Source organism: Octodon degus, unplaced genomic scaffold (assembly GCF_000260255.1).
Source record: "Octodon degus isolate 3935 unplaced genomic scaffold, OctDeg1.0 scaffold00129, whole genome shotgun sequence".
In the NCBI taxonomy this organism is placed as follows: Eukaryota; Metazoa; Chordata; class Mammalia; order Rodentia; family Octodontidae; genus Octodon; species Octodon degus.
The window spans coordinates 8,254,988-8,273,122 of NW_004524705.1; the positions used below are offsets into that span (position 1 = coordinate 8,254,988).

Sequence of the window (18,135 nt, forward strand, 5' to 3'; positions counted from 1 at the left end):
CAGAAGACTCATCATTTTCGTTCTTATAGGTAAATGCATTTAAAGAGCCCAGTGCAGTAATGATGAACTATTTCTGCCATCCTAACACACACGTATCCATTTAAAGCATAATTAATACAACCTAAGAATTCTTTTAAGTGTTCTGAGTCCTTACTGAACTGAGATACCTAACTGTACATATTTACTGTGCTATCATAAGGACAACACACACACATAACAAAATGAACTCCATCCCATAGTTTTGTCCCTAGAAATAACATTTGTATTGTAACTTATTTTAGAGTTTAGTCTGTTTTCCTGAGATAGTACTTGCCTTGTAGTTCAGGGTAGCCTCAAACTTGGGCCCCAGCCTTCCCAGTGTTGGGGTCATGGGAATGCAACACCATGCCCAGTTAATCTGTTTAAGAGACTGACACAACCTGAAGGAGATGTGACTAATGCTGGCACAGGGGAAAAGTTCACAGCTTGCTTTCTTATGAGAGTCAGAATACGTGAAGACACTTCTTTGGTGCTTCTAAATTTGTAACTCATGTTATTGGCCAGCTTTCCCACTGCTAAAACATCTGGGACACTTGCAACTTTAGGAGAGGTTTAGTGTGGTTCCTTATTTCAGTGATTTCAGACCATGGTTTGCTGCATCAAGGTAAAAGCATCCCGGTGGGAAGGTGTGCAAACAGTACGGGGGTCTGAAAGCAGAGCATGAAAGAACCAGGAAGGAAGTGGCCAGGGACCAGACAGTGCCTAGAATGCCTTCCTGAACATCCAGAAGTTTGCTGTACTAATTCTGAGGCAGCTCTTCCATCAATTGAGTTGATGATTAAGCTTCACTGTCATAAACAGTAGTGACCATTTAACTGTAGCACGGTGAAGATAATAGTAAAAGACATGACATTCATTTCAGAGTGTGAAAGCACCTTGGTGTAGAACATAATTACAGAAGATCTATTCTACTGTTGGGATTGTAGCCTAATATTCTTGGTCCTTTGACAACATTCTACATATTATGCCCATGTGAGTCAAGTGAGCCAATCTGAAATTTACCTTTTTGGTATAGCAGTTAGTTCAATTTATACTAACCAAACGAAATAGAACATTTCTGTATTTTCTTTTTAAAAATTCAAGTGGACAATTGTACCCAACTGTTTAGCTTCACAGAAGGAAAACTGGCTAGAAATAAAGTGGGATAATCACCAATGCATTGATCCTCAGAGACTACAGTGATTTGTTTAAAATACTTTACTCTAAAATATTTGTTTTAAAACTACTTATCAAAAACAAACATAAAAAAAACTACCCCTTTCTTGATGATACAAATGTTCTCGGATTTCCACTGCTCGATATGGCAGCCATTCTCAAAGCCTATAAATGGGTTTCCATAATAGCTAGGCAGGTGGTTTTCTTCTAAAGAAATGTCCAAGTGCGACAACACAAGATGAGAACCAGTCCTCTCACATTTCTGCACAGGGTGATGGGTTCTGTATCCTTGCCCTGTTTTTGTTTCTATAATTCAGGTTTTTTTCTCCTAAGAGAGAATATTAACTTTAAATATCACTCACTTATCCAAAACAAGGTTTCCCTATTACAATGATAGAAATTTAAATATGTGTAAAAAACTTTACATTTCCTGCTTGAGAGAATTGCTAGTAATAGAAATGATAGAGCAAGAAATATATAAACACAATTATAGTAATTCTTGTATCTATTCATTGTTATCTAAAGTAACAGGCCTTTTTGAAGTCTTTTGGAAATTTTTGTTCCTTAGTATAATACTAACCGTTTCACTGTTGAATTACAGAAAAAAGCATTTTCAATAAAAATCTGAGTAAAAGCTAATTTCTGTAAAGTGCTGCTTAAAGAAACTCATCTTCCTCATATTTAATATTTCAGCAAAGGGTACTTGAGACTGTATGTAAAACTGTACCACATATTTGAAATTTTTTGGTAAGATCTATTCATTCACATTTGTTTTCAGCCAGGTCATCCTCTGGGGAATTACATGTGTATAACAGATTATTTGCAGGATTAAGGGCTCTGAATAAGGTTGTCTACCAATGGACATGTCAGGTTGTTCTAGAAGCCTGCAAATCCAGGTTTTGTAATATTCTGCTGAGACATAACAAAAATATGACCAAATTAAAAATTCCTGATAGAGAAATTATAAAAAGTCCAGGCAGGACATTATATATTTGTTATGTGCTTAGCTATTAGCAAACACCCAATATTTAATGCACGGGCTACACTCTCCAGCACAGCACACCAACTGAATAAAGGAACACACACTATTCATTTCTCAAAATGTCCTTCGTGACCTCAGCTTGCAGTACCAAATCCCAGCAAGCTGGGCATTCTGTCTACCAGTGAGCCACAGACAGAAGACCAGTGTGAAGCTCCTGTGCCCTGTAGCCTGGCCGCAGTTGCTGCCTGTATCTCTTTCTGTCCCCTGGATACCTATTTACGCCTTAGCTTAAACTCCCCAGCCCAGCTCCATATTCCCAGTGTCTGACTCATAAGCTGCTAGCAGTTGGTCCATCCGTGTGCTGTGCACACCTCAGGCAGGGTCCCTCCTAGACCAAAGGGATCTGATGGCTTGCTCACTGCCATGCCTGGCCCAATGGAACGGGCTCTTTGTGAGCACTGTGCTTACTGAACAGACACTTGCAGAAAGCCAAAGTAGCTCTGAAGAGTCTTGTAAATTCTCAGTTAACAATAAACGAAATGCTCTTCTTTAGCACAATCTGTAGCCACTCTTGAAGTCAATGATATTGTTTCTCCTATGATAACATAAAGAAAAACCAGTAAAAGATTTAGAAATGAACAGCCATTTAACATGAGCTCTTTAATTTTACAGATGCTAAAACTGAGGTCAACAATAGCGACAATTCAGTTCTATTTAATTATCAAGGACGCAGTACCTAATCAGTGTAAAACCATAGAGGCAGGAAAGAAATGTGAAGAGAGGTTCTCCTGATTCTTCAACAGTATTCCTTCCATACAACTATGTGGCTACGTCATTTTAAAAAAGAACTGCATTCTGACAAGTAGGAGAAAGAATAACAACCACATGTGGGGAATTATGGAAAAAAATAAACCAAAAATAATAAGATGGGAAACAACATTCCCATACTCCTTAGATTAAGCCCACCTACCAAATGCTTCAGAACTATAAAAGGAGTTCAATGGCATAGCAAACCAAAATGCTTTATCTATTTTTCCTCAAGAAGAAAGCAAAAAGTAGTGAGAATACTTACTACTTTACAGAAACAAAATGTTGACTTCAGTATCTGTGTCAGAATCCTCATGACTTTACCAGTTTGATTACTACAGCCAGAAGATGGACACAGTGAGATGAGCAGGAACTAAATGATGAGAATCTACAACTTCAGAGTCAGGCTCCAGGATCATAAGTGTGCTTAAACTTGACTCTTTAGGCTGCGGACGTAGCCCCATGGCACAGTGTCTGCCTGGCAAGTACAGGGCCCTGAATTTGATTCTCATTGTCAAAAACAGCAACAAAAGTCCCCAAAACCAAACAAATACACTTGATTGTTTCTTTCTTTTTCTTTTCCTTTAAAGTGTATTCATGAAATTCCCTCAACTTCAGAAGCTGAGCTACCTAAACAAGAGCATTTACAATATTTATACGAAAGGCTGGCAACAGGTGAGAGTATAGTTGAAAAAAGACAAAGCTCATTGTTGCATATTTAAGAATTAAAAACACCCTGACCTAGAGCCTCCATGAAAAAACTTTTACAGGAAATTAAGTCTATTTCAGAAGTTCAGGTACAGTGGAATAAAAAGATTTCAAATTGACTCAGCACAGTTGCATACACCTGCAACAGGTGCATGTGACAAGCTGAGGCCAAGAGGGCTGAAAAGTCCTAGTCTTGCTCGGGTAGCTTAATGAGACCCTGTCTCAAAGAGGGCAGGGATACAGCTCAGTGCAAAGGACATGCATTCAATACTCAGGACTAAAAAACCCCAAAACTAAAGGCAGGCAATAGAGGTAAACGGGGGGAAAAACAGCACACGGCTAGCAGAACTAAATCTAAATATCTAATGTAAATGGGCTAAGCACATACCAAAGAAAGACTACTCAGGGCTAAAAAATCAGCTACATGCTGTCCACAAGAATTTGAACTCAAATTCTATCTACAGGTAAAAGGATGAGGACAATATACAATATTACAGCAGAAACTTGAAGAAAGCTGGAGTGGCTGTATTAACATCATACCATTTCCTAATGACAAAAGGTCCAGTTCACTGAAAAGACATAATCCTAAATGTCTATGCATTTAAAGCTTCAAATACAGAATGCAAAAACAAACTAATACACAATTTTAGAGGTTTTAACACCCTTTTCTCAGTAAAAGACCTAGAATATATACAGAACATCACCTAAGAATATAGAGGAGGGCTGGGGAGATAACTCAGTATAATAAGCACTTACTTGGCAAGACCAAGGGCCTGAATTCAATCCCTGGTTCCGGGGCTGGGGGGAAAGAATATAGAGGAGCTGAACACAACCTAACTGGATCTGACTGATACAGGACACACCACCTAACAAGCAGAACATGTCTCAAGTGTGTGTGAGCATCTAACACAGACATACTATCCTGGGTCATACAAACACTTTAGAATAAACTTGGACCTACTGCAATAAACTGATGGCTTTATGGAAAAATAGCACCACATCCCAAAAGCTGTTGTATCACTTAAGAACCATGGTATGAATACAATGGTAAAATTAAAGAAAATGCTTAAGAATTTTGTTGGCTAAGGTAAAATAAAAAGTAAAAAGCAATAAATTGTATTCAGGGGGCCGGGGAGATGGCTCAGTGGAATAAGCGCTTCTCTGGCAAGTGCAAGGGCCTGAGTTCAATCCCCGGTTCCGCAAAAATAAAAAATTAAAAAAAAAAAATTGTATTCAGCACAGAGTCTCACTACACAGCTCGGACTCCCCGTTTTTCAGCCTCCCCAGTGCTGGGATTACAGGCACAGCCGTATGCCACCACACCAGGTCTCCATGGCTGGCTCAGTGTGCCTGGGGGCAGGGCTGGCACAAAGACATTTGATTCTTTAAGTCACCTAAAGCTCCATAAAGACACAGGTGATCCACATTCAGTAACCACTTACTTTTACTTTGCTAAAAGCCATATAACTTTACTAAAGTATTTTCAAGTATGTGGTGGATCAGAAGGAATATGAATTCAGAGAATGCTGAGACTGTCACAATGCTGAGAATTTAATATTTCATTTTAAAGAGCAAAATCTACGCAGTGATCTTCCAATTACAGAGCTTTGACAATGAATTCTCCATATTGCTTCCTGGATCTACAATTCTATGAATGGTTGAATCTCTCTTCTGAATCATAACTCAAAAAGAAAACATATTATTTTACCAATGACGTTTATGTCAGAATGAATAAAACAATGACCCTGGTGGGGTCACATGTGTTGGTTATTTGATGCACAGAGGCTAAACTTCTGGGAAAGTACCAAATGAACCAAAATGTACAGAAATAGTAAGATAAAAATTTAGGATTTTCATTTTTACAAACTCTCAGGGATATGAAAAGAATACAGCTTTAATTATAATGCAATAGGACAGGCAGGGGAGAGAATCAAACTGTTAGTTTTGTACACATATTATCATTCAAAGCAAATTGTAAGGCTTTCTACTTAATGTAGCAGACGTACGCAATAAATGAACTATGAAATATATACTGACTACAGTACCCTATAAAATGTAAAAGAAATCTACATGTCTAATTTAAAGATATTAAAATATTGTTTGATTTATATAACTTCAATCCTTTTTCCATTAAGACATAATCCTGGGTGGGAAGATGATGCTTAAATAAACCTGTTAGTGTGAGCTTGCTTCAAAAGGCTAAAAACACAGGCCAAAATCATTACTTAAAATAATGTATAGTTTGCTCAATTTCACAGTATATTTAAAGAGTTCTTTAAAAAGGATGTTTCAATAGAATACTAGAAATACACGTTATTCCATCCAATAATGAATTCTATGCCTTTTTCCTGATATTACTCCACTGTACAAGCTTTTATGCTCAAAATAACTTAAACAATAAGTTTAACACTGCCACTCTTAAGTTACTGTGTCAGGTGAGACTCTGAATGTATAGTGAAAACTTCCACACACAAAATAAAAATTTGCATATCATATTGTAAGATACATACCGATTCTGCGATGCGGATGCACCCTAAGATAGTTAGAGTAATTCTTTTAGGAATAGATGTGAAGTGTATTAGATTATACTCACAATTAATTTCAGCTGAAGAGTTCTATTAAGTTTAGGAACTAACTATTCAGTGATTTAAAACATCAACTATTTCCAAAATGTTTAAGCCTAAACACAAAAAACCAAGAATTTGTTGCACTGAAATTATTCAAATGAATGTAAACTTTAAAAGCCACGAAATTGATTCTAACTTATCTGAAACGGAACTAAAAGCACTGAAGCTCAATATATAGTCTCCCATGATAGTTTACAGGAAGACATTTATTTAAAAAAAGAAAAACCCTATTTATCTCTTTATAAGTTTAACCTTTCATTTTGGATTTCAGATGTAAAAAGCATCAAAGGACTAGTACTTTTTTCCATTTTTCTTTCGTCCAAATTACTTCAATTTCTGGTCTATTACAATAAAATTTAATATTTTAACTTTGAGATGATACAAATTTAAAGCAAGTATTGTTTAACAAGGCTATAAATTATACCTGTAGACTTGATTAAAAGAGGGAAAGACTGGTTTCTGAAAATGATAGGAAAAGCATTTTAATTTGGAAGAAATCATTTAGTCATTTATAGAATTTTAAGTACTCACACACATGCACAAGAAATAGACTACATGCTCTGTTGAACTTTCAAAATGTATTTTAATTTCATCTCAAACAGAAATAAAATTTCTAGATACAAATACAACCCATTCAAATCACTTTTTAAACACATTCAGCCACTTATTATATAAGGATCCAATATTTTCATCTTTTATAGCCTCAATATATTATATATTTAATATATAATATATGTACAATACATACAGGTAGTCAGCAGGATTACAAAGTAATTTTTTAAAAGTCTGCTCAGTATTGATAAATATTTTTAGACTATGAAAAGAACTATTTAGGATCATAGAACAAAATAAAATACGGCAGGCAGGCCTAAGCCCAACAGCAGACTGCAAAGGTTCCTAAGGTAATCATTTCAAAAGAACTCTCAGTTGGTAGGATACATTTAAAACAATACTCTTGCTACTCTCAAGCAGCAGCACTGGTAGACATCAAGCACATACATCACCATTAATTTAAAGTATGCAGTTTACCTTACTGTAATATACAGTAGCTATCTCTTCCTTTCTGTTGGATTGTGTTGTGGTTTGAAGAGTGATACGTCAACAGAAGTGACTTAAGTTATTTCCTTCCCCTACGCTTGGCTCAGTTTGAAGACTGTTCTGCAGGTAGCCACCATGACTACTAGGAGTACCACTTAGAGCAATCAGTAATACCACTTAATACCACTAAGAGCAACCAGTAACTGCAGTCACATGAGAAGTTTCAAAACCTGCCGAGGTTTCTGTAAACCAAGTAATCACAAGTATCACCTCTGCAGATAGTCCCCTGACACAAGTTAATACAAGGAGTTAAAATCCCAATGCCACAGTGTAACAGTTAACAATCTATCCTGTGATTTTAAATATTACAACATTATTTCACCCTGAGAATACAGAGGAAGCATTTAAAATAAGATACTCTGATATGGTTTTTTAATCCTTTGTATTTGCTTTCTTCTCGTTTTTATCAGCCTTTCCATAGGGTCCAAATGTCTGAGCTCGAAGTGTGACGTGGATACCCTTTTTCTTCTTTAACTGAGATTCATGCCACAGTCAGATACTGGTGATAAAAAAGCCCAAAAAGGCTTGTAGAAAAAAGACAAGCAGCAATCCACCATGTCAAAAATGACAGAAGTCCTCGAAAAAGGAGAGGGGTGAAAATGTTTTTTAAGCTGCTCAGTGCCACTGTTATTTGTGTAACAGTTACCTTCATCTTCCCGTCAGTGGATGGTAATTCAGAGTAAACAGAACTGGAGTGCAGACTATTATCCACTGGCAAGGAAGATTCTGGATAGATCCCCCAGGAATGATTACCTAGAAAATTCAAGACACAAAACTTGAAGGGTAACTAATTCCAAAGCAAAAAACAAAAAAAAGTGAAATAAAAATATGCTGATTTGGCCAGACTATGTTGTCTGTCCACATTAAGGTACACATAAAAGTGAAATGCCTAATATGCTTTTAACTAACTACAGTAACATCATAAAAACAATTTTTTTTGTATAAGACATGAATCAACTATGTCTACTGAAGTGACAGGCACACACTCAAGGACTTCTCAGAAATCTTTTCTACTTTTACCTCAGAATAAATTTGTTTCTCAGAAACTATGATTTCAGTGTGAGTACCTATTAATAGCTACTAGAAATTCTTCCATTATGTACTCTCCTATCCTGCATAGGGTAAGAATCACATAATGTATAGTACTAAGGAGCTACCTACCCCTTTGTGTTAGTCCCAATGTGACCGAGGTTTTGTTCATAGTTTTTGTCTACACCAATGTCTTGAAGAGTTCTACCTACTCTATCTTCAGCAGATTTAATGTTTGTTTTAATGCTTAGGTCTCTGATCCATTTTGATTTTACTTTAGTGCATGATGAAAGGAGTCCAATTTTAATCTTCAGCATGTGGAAAGTCAGTTTTCCAGCACCACTTAATAAAGAGGCTCTTTTTCTTCAATGATGTGTTTGGCATCTTTGTTAAAGATGAGGTGGCTGAAGTGTGCCTGGAGTTGTTTCTGAAGCTTCTAGTCTGTTCCACTGCTCCTTGAGTGCTGCAGGTTCCTAAGGTGCACTTGCACCTATCACTGGCCTTCCCTTGGGGTTCTTTTTAATTTTATGTATTTAGTTCAGGGTCTTCCCACACACATTGGACTCTAGTGATTCTCCAGTTTTCAGCCTCCCCAGTGCTGGAATTACAGGGATGCCCTACTGCGCCTGGTTTTAGTGGATGGCTGGGCATACCCGAGGCTGGGCCCAGCATAGCATGTGGTATCGGGGATGGGTGCAGGGATGGAACCTGGGTCTTTGCGCTTGCCTAGGCAGGCACTTAGACCACTGAGCTAGCTCTGTGGCCCTTCCCTTGGGATTCTTAAAAGCCCGCAATGCCAGGCTGCCTAATCTAAGCAAAGTGAAACAATCAGTGCAACAGTAACAGTACTTCAATAATAGCACAAGGGACTTGGTAGCCTAGAGAAGAGACTTTAAGAGCTCTCCTCTTTCACTGAGAAATCTTTAACCTTTCAAAATAAGTTATGTAAAACCGAACTCATTACAACAACAATGGAGAACCTTTTAGAGCTTTCAATTATAACAAACAGCTGACTGTAGCACAGGTGACATAGGTGCGCCACCAGTGCACTACACGATCTGTAATGTATGTAAATTTCTTAGTACCTCATAATTTAAATATAACACACAAATAAAAACTTCAAATCATCCCCTTACAAAACAAAAATAAACAGTGCTGCCTCAAGTTACTTGGTAATTTTGCAAATTAATCTTTAGCAAAGAATTCTTATAAGAATAAAGTTATAAAACCATACGAACCTGAGTTTTCAAAATCAAGAATGATGAATCAATCTCAATAGCTAAAATAAAACTTTTTAATACTTCCTCTTAAAATCTTTAAAGAGCAACAATTTTAAGAGACATATTTCTTCACAACAGAAAACATTATTAAGCAGTAAATAACATTAACAAATCTTCATCCTATATGAACATATTTGAAGTTAAATTATAGAGCAAATGAAAATACTTGAAAAGTAAAACAAAAAAAGTTACACTTCTAAAACGCCCCAGACTATGGAAGAAAATCAAAAATGGAATTCAATACCAATATTTTAAAAAGATATGATCAAAGGTTACATAGGTCAAAAGCAAAAGTGTCTCAGTTGCCAGGGCAGGACGACTGTTATGGTTGCCATCTAACGCTTCCCCAAAGCCCTGTGCTCACAGGCAGGGCACCAGAGCTGAAGGTACTGGTACGAAGGAGGGGAGGTCGGTGAGCAGAACAGGGTGGCTGGGGCTCATCCCCCCGCCTCTGCTTCCTGGCTGCCACCCTGTGAGCAGTGCTTGCCCACCACAGCCCTCTGCTGGGTCAGGCTTGAGGCAGCGGGCCACGGACTACAAATGTGAGCCAGAATCAACCTCGCTTCCTCGAAGTCACAGGTGTTGGGCATTTGGGCCTGGGTTGAGAAAGTGATTAAGGCGCTTACCTAGGGTTTTCAAAAGCAGAGTTGTATGAAGCAGCATTACCAGAGGCGCCACATACTGCAGGGCAATGACACAAAGGTAATAAAAGACTCGAGCCACCTGAAAACAGTAACATTCTTAGACAGCTGCCACAGCTGAGCTGTTACGTGTGCATTTAACTTACACAGTTAGCAATCCGCAATGTGTCAGAGTTAAGTAATCCTTTCATGGGAAGAAAACTAAATATTAAGTTAGCACTTCACTATAAATGTCCCCAAACTGACTTCAGAAAGTCGCAATCTGAAGGTCACATTTTTAGAATGTGGAAATATTATAATAAATTCCTTCCGAAGTTCTTAAGTCATATATTTAGATTGGAATAAATAACCTCTGAAATTCAAATGCTGAACTTTCATTTCTATTTCAAAAATAAAATGAAATACTAAAATCTCTAACAAAACATCAAACTAGAAGAGTAGGTGAAGCTGTATGTGAACCTAAATCTCTCATAAATAAAAAAATTAAATTCTCATTCTACCTGAATGCATTTGAAGTCAAATTCTGGACAATAAGAAGATATATGAAAGGTAATTCAGAGAAAAAGTAGTTAACTTGAATGGCTTGGACCATGGAAGAGAATCAAAAACAAGATTGATACCAATCTCTAAAAGATAGGATCAGGACAGTATCTATTATAACAGTGAATGAATCCCTAAAATTTTCTTTCTCTGGAATTTCGATTAAGTTAAATACTTTACATTTCACACTTAAGGACATAGAGTAGTGTTAAAAGAATTTTAAGCACTAACACTAGTATTTCCTACTTTTTAAATCATAAACTCAGCTCAATATATTGTAACGTCTTTTTCAAATAAATCAGAGGGGTCCCACTTAGTGACAATAAAGACACTTAAAATACTTAAGGCAAGAAGAGGAACTGAGACCCTTTTTGTCAGCACCAAAATCTGATAAGGTCTCTTTGACATGTCAGCCTGAGACTGTCACACTTACTTATAATAAGAATACTTTGGGATATATTATTATGAATAAAAGGAAATCAAATTCTTAATAACATTTTTTGTAGTTTTTCATTTTAACTAGATGGTGGTACTCACCATTTTCTGTAGCTCAACTGTACTTATGCGGCCCGCTTCCTTTTTCATCTGATCCACACATTTCTGGGCCAAGTTTAAATACGCTTGCAGATGACTCCGCATCATGGCCAACCGCAAAGCACACAGCAGGATGATTAGCCAGAGTCGCAGAGTATCAAATGTAGCTTCTGTCATTCTAGAGATCAGAAAGTCGATACGGTACTCTCAAAGACCAGAGTGCTGGTGTGTTGGCTAAGTTACTGTTTACCACACAAGACAGTGAAAAATCTATACTCAGCCAGAGCAAAAACACCTACAACTAAGAACCCTATTCTGCCACTGACTTATTTATATAATATTTTTGCTTGCATAAAGAAGTCAGATAAATGCAGCAGTAAAGGAGATGCTCAGAAGAAAACAGCAATAAAAACTGGCGGACACAAAGAGAACCTGGGTGCTTTTCACCTGGAGTATGACAGCGAGCTACAGAGCCCCCTTAGAGAGACTCCTCTGCCATGAGCTGCAGCTTTATCTGATTAGATACACAGGTGTTGGGGTCTGTCACTCTGCCCTGTTTCCAATTAAAACTACTAGAGAAAATTTTTAAAAATTGATGTATTACAAAGACATTGGATATCTCAGATTTCTACTAAGTGACTTAAAAAGCTGGCTTCCTTCTAAGCAGTAAGTCAAGGCTGATTTAGAACTCCAGTTAGAAGATGAATCAGACCATGACAGAGGGTTTCTTGCAGTATTTTAGAGTGAACATATAATTTCTGTAGGCCTTTGAGGTTTCATGTCTTTTTATTCTTTTAAAACCACAGTGTCTACATTTTGATTAATTTAAAAGCAGAAACTAAATCATTCTTGGTATCTAGTCTTAGCTCTAAAACACACCAAGTATTAATACGACCGCTAAAATGCAGGATCTGTGTGACCTGCCCAGGATCCGGAACTTAGAAAGGTCTCCCTGAAACTGCTACAAACATTACGGGAGAGTATATGGATGCAAAGAAGCACAACTAGGAAAAGGCTGAACACACACAACACCTCCAACAGTTCCCCATAAAGGGCACTAAATCTTCAGCCAGCCTCTATTCAGCTACAAGCACCCAAGAAGGAGCTGAAGGCCTGTAGAGGGAAAGCTGGTGAGAGAGAAAGATGGTACCACTGACTAGGGCCCAACACAGAAAAGGCAGAGAAGACGCAAGCAGATGATTTTCTGGGAACTGCTTAGGACATGGAAGGCAGAAATGAGGATGGGCCAAGAGCTCATAATGTGTTACTTTTGTTCACTTTTATGATGGTTCTGAGTGTAAACAGCCATAAAATTCCAATGGGAAAGTGCTGCTGGCCAGGGATAACAGCAGAGGAATTTTATCTGCACATTTCCATTATAATCAGCACAGGAGGAAGAACAGCCCCAAGGATGTCTTCAGCCCCCCAACTTCCGCAATCTATTAAACACTAAGTTCACTGGAGTCTGTCACAAGGAGAACTGATTGGTAGCATCTACTGACAGCCGTCTCACAGCCTTTAACAGTAAAAGGAGCAAATCAGAAAACTGCTCAGCAGTTTGTACTTCAGGATCTGGAGTAACAGTCCCTAAAAAGGATCTTGTAGTACAGATTAAAGGAACATGTAACAAGCTGCTCAACTGATCTCATGGGCTACCTCCCAAAACTTGGAGTACAGCGTACAGGTAGAGGGCAGGCAGCAGAAATTCCTCTGTGGTCTTGGCGGTGCTGTGGGCTCCACGGCTCAGTCCTCCTTTGGTTTTGTTCTTACGCAGCTATGGTCACACTTGGGACTCCTTAGCCACAGTTTACTTTTTGATGCTCTATCACACATGGATGGGTTTAAATACATTTCTAAGTTGAAGGAGCACTACAACTGACTACAAATAGACTTTTCCACCAACCACTCTGCCTATGTGACACAGGAAGAACCTGTCATTTGCCTTTTCCTCTGTCTCATCTTTGATTGACAGGCAGTCATTCTTTCATAATTTACCATATAGATTTTGGATTCTGAACAAAAAATAAAAACCATTTCTAATTACTTGTTACTTGACAAAGAAGAGGCTATGGCAGGGTTAAGATTATAATTCTGTTTGAACTGCCTATGAAGCAGGTCACAAGGGGGATGCAAAAGGGGACGACATAAGCAGATCCAGATTCCTGTATAAATAAAGTGGGAGGTGATATTGGAAAAGCCACTAAATATTTTCAATATACTGCATCTGGCTATATCACCTAGAAAAAGTTTTAAATTTCTGTGTCTATCATGTTATACAGCAAATGGAATGAAAACAATAACTCAAATAATTACTACAAAAGTGAATGAGATAAAATATGAGGTATCAAAACCTAGCATAACTAGCATATGACAACTGTCCCATGAATACTAGTTTCCTTGTTTTCCCAGTTTTACTAAAACAAATATAAAATCAGAACACATTCATACAAGAGTACAAAATCCAATCTCTATAACCAAACTTGAAAGTTGGAAATCATTTCTACCTCAAATACATTTACTAAGTTTTCTAGATTTTCTCTAGAATCTTACAATCCTTAAAATTACTTTTAAACATTTCAGGAATCTGTCAGGTACAAACTACTATCAAAGGTTAGATGTGTGGGGGAAAAGAACTATTATTTCTTTAGTGGATATTTCCCTAATTCAACAGGATTAACTCTTAAACTGTTGCCATAAATGATTATTTCTTCCTAAACAAACAAATGAGCAGTAGGAACTACAAGAAGTAAATAATATACAGTGAACACTATAGAATTGATTATTTACAAATTCCACTTTTAATTTTGCTGAGGCACAGGAGTGGAGGCTTCCAGGGAGTTGTACTACATGTGTTCTTCCACTTGATTCCAACAGTAACCCTATGAGGTAGATACTAGTATCTTCATTTTCCACACATGGAAACAGAGGCGCAGAGAAGTCAAATACTCTGCCACATGTGTCAGTTTACTGAGAAGTTTGGAGTCTGAACCAACTCCGTCGGAATCTATTACCCTAACATGGATCCATATCTGATGTATCAAGTAAGTTATTAACTCCTCTTTAGACTTCCTTTATATTTCCTTGCCATCTTTTTCCATTAAAATGCAGTTCCCTAACTGGAAAAATATAAATTAGTATTAGATAATGCAAGATTGTTAATTTACTTAGGTATGATGCTAACAATGTCATTGAAGGAAAATGCCCTTACAAGATGCAAATCACATTACTCAAGGATAAAAACATTATCTGTCCAAATGCTTTATGGAAAAAACAAAACAAAAAGTGGATAAAGTACACATGGAAACTGTTAGCATTTCCATTTTTACTTTTCGTTCTTCAATTTTCACAAACAAAAACAACAGAAGAATTGCAAAAGATAACCAAACAGGCACAGTGACAACAGAGAAATGTCACATCTGCATACTAAGAGAAAAGACTTTTAGTATTGGCATATGGCAACAAGGCTAAATATCTACTAAGGAGGATCATAAAATGGTCAGACAGCCTATAGCTTCAACTTCTATAGTATCTCTTAGTGATGTCCTAATTTTATCATTTCAATTTTTAAATACAGATAAAAGAAAACTGTTAGGAAAGAAGTTCTGATACACAGTGGAACACAAATTACCACTCTAATACCCATACTTACAAAGGAACACTTTCTTTACCCAATGGAGGATTCATAATGTAGTCTCTAGTGATTGGTTTTACCCAGAGCAGAACCATAAATAAAGGCGCCAAGAAGTTGATGTGAAGTAGTGTTCTGAAAGTATGCAAGAAATAAGCATAAAAATCCAGAAACAAAACGCTCTAATAAGCTGTGAAAACTTGGCTATTACACTTATTATTATCGTTGACCACTGATTTGATTCCCTGAGAAACTACGCTATTATCTACTTTTTCAGATAACAAGAGTTAGGCCCAAGAGTTAAGTGACTTGCTCATGGCAATTTAGCAACTTAAAGGTAGATCTAGGGCAAAAATACAGATCTGCTCATTTCTATTTCAGTATGCATTCTTTAACAGTCCGTTGATAAATCTCTGATTCATTAAATAGGTACTTCAACGGTTCTCTACTCTTACAGTCAATGAACCCAGTGGATAAAGAAGAGGCATCTGATCCATCTCAGTGCTGCTGAAACAACGCCTGCTCATGACTGTAAGTAGATTCGTGATTAGCCAGGTTTATAACACTAGGCAGCAACAGGCAGATGGGACTGAGAAAATTTCTTCTTGGCAGACTAATATATAAGAATTGATAACAAAATGCAGTGTTAAAAATTATTACAGTACAAGATATACTGCCTTGATCTCCCTTAAAATACCCCCCTTAATTTGTACTCTTATCCCATCATTCTTGCCACTCCCAGCAGCAGTCCTGTCCCTTCTATGTCTTTATGAAATATGATCAAAAATCTAGTGACTGCTGCTGTCCAGTCCCACCCAATGGAAAGGTAGCTTGCAAACCCAGGATGCTGTGCCCTCAGCCATCTGACCTACTGGATTTGGCTCTGTGTAACCTCTGGTTCTTCCCCCAAGTGACCATGAACAGTGAATGACTGAATACATATGGGGCACAGAGGCAGCCACAGGAGTGAACTAAAGAGGACTTGCAGAACTGCTTCAAACAGGGGAAATGGTAAGTGTTCGAAGAGAGGTGGATTATTTAGAGGGGATCAGCAACAATTTATCTTTTAGTGTGACAGTTTTTAAAACTGGTTTTAAACATTCACTATATTTTTTGGTCACACCTCATGGTGAAGGATTTTAGGCCCAAGTTACAACTTTACTCTTAATTGTTAAGTTTATATCATACAAAACAAACTGCTAGTAAAATTTTATTTTAAGAAAACAAAAACTCTTCAGATTATTTCATTAAAATATACCCCTTGTGTTATAAGCCAAACAAAAGGGCTCCACTGCAAGAGTGAAACAAACAATAAACACATACATCTTAAACCTCTCTCCAGGCAAATGACAGTGAATTGTGCAGGGGAAGAGGGCTGAGAGGGGAAGGCACGCACACCTGCGTGCGAAGGGGCAACTCTGTTTCCCAGCCTGGTCTTAACCTGAGTGAGGTCAGCGCTGCTCTTTGTGCCAGGCAGGCTGCTCTCACCAGAGCGAGCTGCCCACACCCTGGATCAGGGCAGAGCGCTGTAATACAATGAGGAATTGCAATAAACTGAAAATAAAATAAAACGCAAATCCCCAAGGGAAAAAGCTTAAAAAGAAGGCACATTTTCCTGAAAAGGTCACCAACATCTGCAACACCTCTTCCCAACACCACTGAATGCTTTAACTGCTAGTATAAAGTGAGTCTTTCATCCCACAGCTTTGGTAAACAAACCACCGGGAGTGTGGGGGGAGCAGCAGTACTAGGTATGCAGTGTTGCTAGGGAACACCCGCATCAAGGAGCAGCCCACAGCTGTTTCAGTAGCTCGAGGAGGCTCCCTCCACCCACCCTTTTCAGCTTATTTAAATCATAACACCGGGGTTAGTGGACTGAAGTGTGCATGTAGAGAGGAGCGGAGAGCCAGGTTTTGTTTTAAAAGAAGCCATTAGAGACCAGTGGTGGGAGAAAGGCAGGATGCAGCCAGGCGCACACTGGGTTAAAAGAGAAAAAAGGAAGGATGGAGGAGTGTGCAGTGGGAGGTGGGAATAAGTGAGCACACGCACATAGCTTCTGTGTGGAAAAACGGAGGGAAGGGGAGAAGAGTCAAAATGAAGGGAAAGTTAATCCAGGTAAGAGAAGGGAGAAGACCAGAGAACAGCGCCATTCAGTACAGGGCTCTGCCAAGCAGTAACGCTAGGCAACGCAATCACTCAGAGCTCAGTGCCTGCACACTGTCGAAATGGCATGCACTTCAGGCTTCCGGTGTCACCAAGCCCATGAAGGAACTGTGCTCTGGCCGTGAGATTAGGCAGACAGAAGCCTGCTCTTCTGCCAAGGTGTGCATAGCAACAACAAAAGAATCTGTGAACACTACAAAGAATCCAGCGAAGGGCTTTGAAGTATATATGGTTTTTCCTTTTCAGAATAGTATTTGGTATTACTTTATGTTACAGAACACTGTATGATATGATCAAAACCCATGTAAAATAATGTATTATTTTATCAAGAGTCTAACAAGTAGATCAGTAAGTTAAGGAGATCAAACATCTTTTATGTATAACTTTTAGTAACAAAATTTTCAAAAATATTTTAAAATATTAAATTGCTTAAATAAACTTATGCAACATTTAAATCAGTAGCTTTCGGGCCAGGGAAATGGCTCAGTGGAATAAGTGCTTCCCTGGCAAGCACAAGGGCCTGAGTTCAATCCCTGGTTCCGCAAAAAAAAAAAAAAAAAAAATCAGTAGCTTTCAGTAAAATGATCTGATTTCTCCATTTATGCTTTTCAGACCAAGTTTTTCTATGAAGTCCAGGTTGACCTTGAACTCACAGTGTAGCTCAGACTGCTTGGAACCTGCAGTCCTACTGCCTCTGCCACTACATCTGGCAAACCACCTGATTCTTTAAAAAGGAAATCTCCGCAGAACCTAAACTCAGTTGTAGACACTAAACTATTACAAGCCTCTGAATTTAACATAAACTTTGGAATTTCCATTGTAACAGGTAAAGCAGAAATTCAAGAATCAACAGTGTATTTTTTTGAGACAGGGTCTAGCTATGTAGTTCAGGGCGGTCTCATGC

The 18,135-nt window shown here is 38.0% G+C and overlaps 1 protein-coding gene across 7 annotated transcripts in view; it reads right to left on the reverse strand.

The window, feature by feature from the left end:
* Window positions 1–6,881: 6,881 nt before the first annotated feature.
* The window catches only part of Tmem161b (transmembrane protein 161B), a 78,838-nt gene continuing 67,584 nt past the window's right edge, over window positions 6,882–18,135 (reverse strand). For 3 of the 7 annotated variants that reach the window (XM_023700983.1, XM_023700984.1, XM_023700987.1), the window contains 4 exons: window positions 15,090–15,203; window positions 11,444–11,618; window positions 10,352–10,448; window positions 6,949–8,169 (listed from right to left, as the gene is read on the reverse strand). In XM_023700983.1, coding sequence (XP_023556751.1) covers window positions 7,898–8,169; window positions 10,352–10,448; window positions 11,444–11,618; window positions 15,090–15,203 — 658 coding nt within the window. In that variant the 3' untranslated portion in view covers window positions 6,949–7,897. Of the gene's footprint in view, window positions 8,170–10,351; window positions 10,449–11,443; window positions 11,619–15,089; window positions 15,204–18,135 lie in introns of all 7 variants that reach the window. The other 4 variants (XM_023700986.1, XM_023700985.1, XM_004640942.3 and 1 more) reach the window with 3 other exon arrangements.